Source organism: Tripterygium wilfordii, chromosome 8 (genome assembly GCF_013401445.1).
Source record: "Tripterygium wilfordii isolate XIE 37 chromosome 8, ASM1340144v1, whole genome shotgun sequence".
In the NCBI taxonomy this organism is placed as follows: domain Eukaryota; kingdom Viridiplantae; phylum Streptophyta; class Magnoliopsida; order Celastrales; family Celastraceae; genus Tripterygium; species Tripterygium wilfordii.
The window spans coordinates 10858951-10864479 of NC_052239.1; the positions used below are offsets into that span (position 1 = coordinate 10858951).

Consider the following 5529-nt stretch of genomic DNA (forward strand, 5'->3'; position numbering starts at 1 on the left):
CAAAAGGCACACAAAGCAATACTTTTGTTTTGTCTATGTGCCCTACAAAGGCCAAAAAAGATAAACCCAAAAACAATGTGAACTAAACGTTACTGATAAAAAGTTAATTAATGCACATAATCTTTTTTTTTTCAAGGTAAAGCAAGATTTTTGAATAAAGGTTTTTCATTGCTACTCAGACAGCCTGTTGGATGGCCATTTCACATTCTTTTTTTTTGAATTTACAATCATGTTCTAGATTAAAGGATAATAGGTTGGTTTGGTGGAAAATTTTGATAGTCTAAATGCTGGTAAAAAATGATTGCAGAGATATGGTGTTTGAAATGTTGAATAGCATTTAATTGTACTTCTTGGTAGTATTACAATTGGACAAAAAAAAAAAAAACACACCAACTTTACACTGTTTTATAGGCCAAAGAAACAAGGTTTCATGCTTACATTTCCATCCATGCTTCTTCCCACAAGACTATTTTACCAATAACTGTGTTCATTGCATAAACAAACAAAAGTAAACCCCCAAATCTAATAAACAAAATCCCCCAGACTGTGAAATCAAAAAATAAATTTGGACAAAATAATAGGTCAAGAAACCCTGTTTTCATAATCAAAAGAATCCCCCTTATTTTGCACTTCAATGGTGATTGGAAAGTAAGAACTCAGAACTGAGAGTGCATTGATTATTGAAGCCCTCAGTCAGATGGAGTTTTGGTCTTGGACCTGTAAAGGAGCTTCTTCTTCTTGGAGGTTTGGTTATCAATGGTGATCACAACCTTGCCAGGGTCACCAGTCTTGAAGCTGTCAGAGATGACCGGTTCATCGCTAGGGGTGACCTTCCTAGTCTTTGATACAATGACTGTGTAGCCATCCTCTGCACTCGGCACGAATTCAGCTCCGTAGCTCACATCCCAACCGACCACTCGGAGTTCCCAAGCAAGATGGCTTGCCTGCAAATTGGATATGTAAGCACATGCAATCAAACAGTTGAGATGCAGTAATTCAAGATTGATCAAATTAGGATCTGCCCACCTCTGTAAATGCCAATTCGACTGCGTGTTTGGATGTTGGCTTGATTGTGACCTCTGTTACAGGGTCAGATGTAGAGAATTCCTGCTCACCATCCCTGCTAAGTCCTCCATATTGAACCGGTACTTGTTCAGGAGCTATGTACCTGCACATTAATGGCAAACACATGAGACTTGAGAGAGATTAAAAGATTGATGGACGTATCTGCACACATACTAATGGAAGTGAACTTACTTGAAAAGGGTTTCAGTAGATTTGGATGGTCCTGCAAACACAAACTTGCTCTTGGTCCTCTGTGTCAAGAAAGGGCTGATCATCCTATTGAAGGCAAGGTACCACCATGGAACATTGATGAAAACCTTCGCAAACCAAAACCCAGTTAAGAACTTAAAATATAATTTTCAGTTATAATTGGAATTCTATCCCGTTATCCCAGAGTACTGAGTTGTACGTACAAGATTTCATGTGCATCAAGTGGTACATGTGAATGCACAAATTCACCTGAATCCTATGCACCCAACTCAACAACTCGGAAAGTTTTGATTGAAGAAACAAGACATAATCAAATACCTGTTTGGCTACGAACTCAGGATAGTTGTCTTGTAGCAAACTCAAGGCCTGGTTAGTGGCGTTCCTGAGATCTCTCTTGAAAATTCCAGGAAAGTTTTTGAGATCATTGACTTGAACAATAGTGTTGATTCCACTGGGACTGAAATCAAGTTTCCTGATACTCTGCTCCAAGAACTGAATCCTCCATCTGAGAAACTTAACGCGCTTCTCTTCATCGGAGAAGGAATTCTGGTACAATTCCTTGTCCTCAAAAGCACCATAGACGTTGTAGCAGACAGGATGGTTTTCCTTATCGAATCCCTGCATGAACACTACCTTCTCCAACTCATTTCCAAGGTCTTCATCGAGAAGAGCCTCGATTCCAAACTCCTTTCTCCAGCGAACTGTGTTCTTGATCATGGTGAATGCATCTTTCACCCTGAAATCCCTGGCTCTCAGGAATTTCAAGAGGATCACATCGCTCCTCTCATCCTGAAGGAGTGGAATTCCCCATATGAAAATTTCTTCTGGTGTCAGAGGAACTTCAGGTTCTTTTGGGTCCTCTGCCGGAGCCGCTGGCTCTGATTCTTTGGCGGGGGCTGAAGTCTCTGGCTCCGCGGCAGCGGCAGAGGAAGTCGCAACTGAGACAACTGTCTCCTCAATTGCCTCCACTGTCTTGGTTCCATCCTCGTCCACAGCAGTCACTTTCTCGACGGCAACCGCCTCTGGAGGCACAGCCTTCTCCTCTTCTTTCACTTCAACCTTCAACTCTGTCTTTTCCTCAGCCTTCTCTGATGGCTCAGCCGCAACTGCCGCTGGTTCTGCTGGAGGCACAGCCGTATCCTCTTCTTTCACTTCAACCTTTTCCTCTGTCTTTTTCTCCTCAGCTTTCTCTGAAGGCTCTGTTGGAGGAACAGCCTTCTCCTCTGTCTTTTTCTCCTCGGCCTTCACTGAAGGCTCTGCCGGCTTCTCCTCAACCTTCTCCGGCTCGGCTGGTTTCTCCTCCTCCTTAGCAGGAGGCGGCGCCGGTGGAGCAGTGAACTCGTGCTTATTCAAAGCACCTTGAATGAGTTGTTTAAGCTCTTCCAGAGCCTTCTTTTCCGGATCAGGAAGTTCACCAGCAACGTTACTCTCTTCCTTGAAAGAGATCGATTGCGTGATGCTCTGATCTCCTTCAGCCACGTTTTCCTTCTCTGCCTCTGCCACAGCTTCTTCAATAGCAGGATTCTCCGGTGCCTCAGGTTCCGCCCCCGGAACAGGAGGCTGTTCTTTCTCCACCACCACCACCTCCTCCGTCGGTGGCACTACTTCAGTAGTCGCTGTCGCTGGGGCTGGCGCTGCTGCTGGAGTCTGAGTCTCCTCTGCCATGACTTTCGCTGCTTTTGCTTCCTAGACTGTAATCAAAGAGAGATATGAGGTTTTTTAGAGAGAGAAAGTGATTGTGTTTATTGGAGAGAGAGAAGAAGAAGAAGAACATAGAAGATGAAGGATGCAGAGGCTTAGAAATAGAAGAAGGGAACGTATGTTCGACCTTCGAACCAGTCTGTATGTCTCTGTCAAGGAACGGTAATGCCAGGCTGGCTGGCAAGTACAGCACTTCGGAACTGGGTGGGTCCCATTCCATTTCCGCAAACCAATCCAATCCAAACCAATCCCCCTAATTTTGCTCAATTCTTCTCTAATTAATTTTGTTTAAATCCTTAATTAATTATCACAAATCCTTAAATTTTCCATTTCTGATACTAAATCAGCTGTAACATAAATGTTTCTTTGCCTATGCTACATCCACTCAAAATAAAACGCTCATTTTATTCTCAAATTTATGTAACATGCGAAATAATCATTGATTATAAACACATATAGGATTCACTTAATATTCAAAATATTCCATATTAATTGAGAATTTGATGGGTTCACATTTTGACGTTTTGGTGTCTCAACCACTTTTCATATGTAACTGAGAATTCTTTTTTTTTTTTTTAATACAAGGATGAGGATGAGGAGTCTCAAACTCGAGTCACTTATGAAATACCACACACATGAACGCAATCTGCGATTCTCGTGATCATCAAGAATCCAATTTTTTAAAACCAAAAAAGAGGGAAAATAGTTTTTTTTTTTTTAACAATATAATGGATGATAATCAACGTTACCGTTGGTTATTGTCTCTAAAATGGTAATTATGATAAAACAAATAATAATTATGATTAATTCATGTTGTTCATGTGTGCTTAACAGATAAATGGGGGTGTTAGCCGTTGGTTGGAAGAAACAGATATTCCCAATGACTTGACGTGAATGCAACTCTGTCGCAATCAAATGTATAAAAAGTTCAATATTAATTAATATATAAAAAAGACAAAAAAAAAAAAAGAAGAGGAAAACCACGGGCAGTTCGTACCCCTCACGTAGGACCAGCAACAGCGCATCACAGCACGATACGTGTCATTGTGACCGATGACAGAATGTCACAAAAGATTATCACAATCTCCTTTCCTTAGTTTTTGTTTTTTCGGCGTTTTCATCTCTTTCATTTTGCGTACAAAAAAGCCGGCGAGAAACAGATGGATTGTATTACGTGGAGGCTATTTCCGATTACGATATCAAGGAATTGTCTGCTCTAGTGTTTTTGTACCAATCCCTCGCGGTTTCATCTAAAAAATATTTTATCAATTAGGTTTAGTGGTAAAATATATGCGTATCCACCCCTCTTTAATTAATAAAAAGGTTATGAGTTCTAACTATGAGGATCGTGAGGGGAGAGTAGGAAAACCCACAAAGATATTTTGAAGCGGATAATTCCTAACACAAAGGGGTATAAAGGGGTGTCAGGGGTCTGTTGTAGTAAAAATTACAACAGACCCCACTGTAGCTCTTTTGGAGCACAAAAATTTTTTTATTTAATTTTTAAAAATCATAAATGTGTAGTATTCGGTCTAACGAATCCAACGATATTTTTTAATTCGAAACAAAAATTCAAATTCATAGTGATCGAGACATTGAATGTTTTGTGTTTATATCTGCGGTCTAAAATTGTCACGTATTTTTCATGTGTTAATATGATTTTTGTTTCGAACAAAAAATATACCGTTGGATTCGTTATGAAGAATACCACACATTTATTATTTTTAAAAATAAATATAAAATTTTTTGCTAATTTAAAATTATATTACAGCGGGACCTATTGTAATAAAAATACAGCAGGTCCCCGCCACCCGAGACAAAGAGATGTAGTGGGACCCATAAAGTTTTCTTTTTTCCATTCATCTATTTGACTATTCCAAAAGGCAAGCTTTAAGTTGTGGAAAAAGATTGACTGAAATTATTCCATCAATTTCACTAAATATGCACCATTAAATGGTAGAGTGTGGTGTTATCAAATCCAATCAATTTTTCTTTGATGTCACTTTCTTTTGAAAAAACTATATGATTTTTTTAAAAAATTTAATGAACATCGATTCTTTTAGGGTTTTTTAGGAAATAATTTCGTGTGATTGGGGGACCAGAGAGAAAGTTAAGCAATTTTTTTGTTGGCATTGATGAGGTTGTATTTCTAACATGTAAAGAATGTTTTCCTAGTGAGCCAGTTTGTGAAGTTACAATTATACACCTAGATATATGACTTTTTTTCCATTTCGTGTGGATATAGATAAGAATTCTTCAAACGTGGGTGTAAAATGAGGACCATTTTTCCTCATTGATTTAGAATATGTGGTTCCGAGAACAATGGGTCATTCTTTTTATTTCACTTATTCACATCCTTAAAAAGTGATCCGCATTTCACAGTTGCATAGAAGAATTCTTATGCATTTTACATCTGCATAGAAAAATTCCTATGTATTATATATATATATATATATGTGTACACATGCATGTGGCATTTGTTTGTATTGTGGGGATTAAGAAAAATCAAACTTTGCGAAAATTCATCCACTATTTGTTTCAAGGAATTTTCCT

The 5529-nt window shown here is 38.9% G+C and overlaps 1 protein-coding gene across 2 annotated transcripts; it reads right to left on the reverse strand.

Moving 5' to 3' along the window:
* Nucleotides 1-376: 376 nt before the first annotated feature.
* LOC120004351 (patellin-3-like) lies at nt 377-3091 on the reverse strand. Of its 2 annotated transcripts, none has more exons than XM_038853679.1 (4): nt 1594-3091; nt 1258-1409; nt 1027-1168; nt 377-944 (listed from the first exon to the last, which is right to left on the reverse strand). In XM_038853679.1, the coding sequence occupies exons 1-4, from the start codon at nt 2938-2940 to the stop codon at nt 690-692; spliced, it is 1896 nt and encodes a 631-aa protein (XP_038709607.1). In that variant the 5' UTR covers nt 2941-3091; the 3' UTR covers nt 377-689. The 2 variants fall into 2 exon arrangements, with proteins under 2 accessions (XP_038709607.1, XP_038709608.1); XM_038853680.1 differs by having other exon boundaries at nt 1258-1382; nt 1594-3089.
* Nucleotides 3092-5529: the final 2438 nt, after the last annotated feature.

What these genes read in the sequence shown, in the direction of transcription:
- LOC120004351 (XM_038853679.1), bottom strand. Translation starts at nt 2,940, where the DNA reads ATGGCAGAGGAGACTCAGACTCCAGCAGCAGCGCCAGCCCCAGCGACA. An exon ending in CTGAGTTCGTAGCCAAACAG is followed by an intron (nt 1,410 to 1,593) that starts GTATTTGATTAT and finishes TTATATTTTAAG; the next exon opens with TTCTTAACTGGGTTTTGGTT. An exon ending in TCTACTGAAACCCTTTTCAA is followed by an intron (nt 1,169 to 1,257) that starts GTAAGTTCACTT and finishes ATTAATGTGCAG; the next exon opens with GTACATAGCTCCTGAACAAG.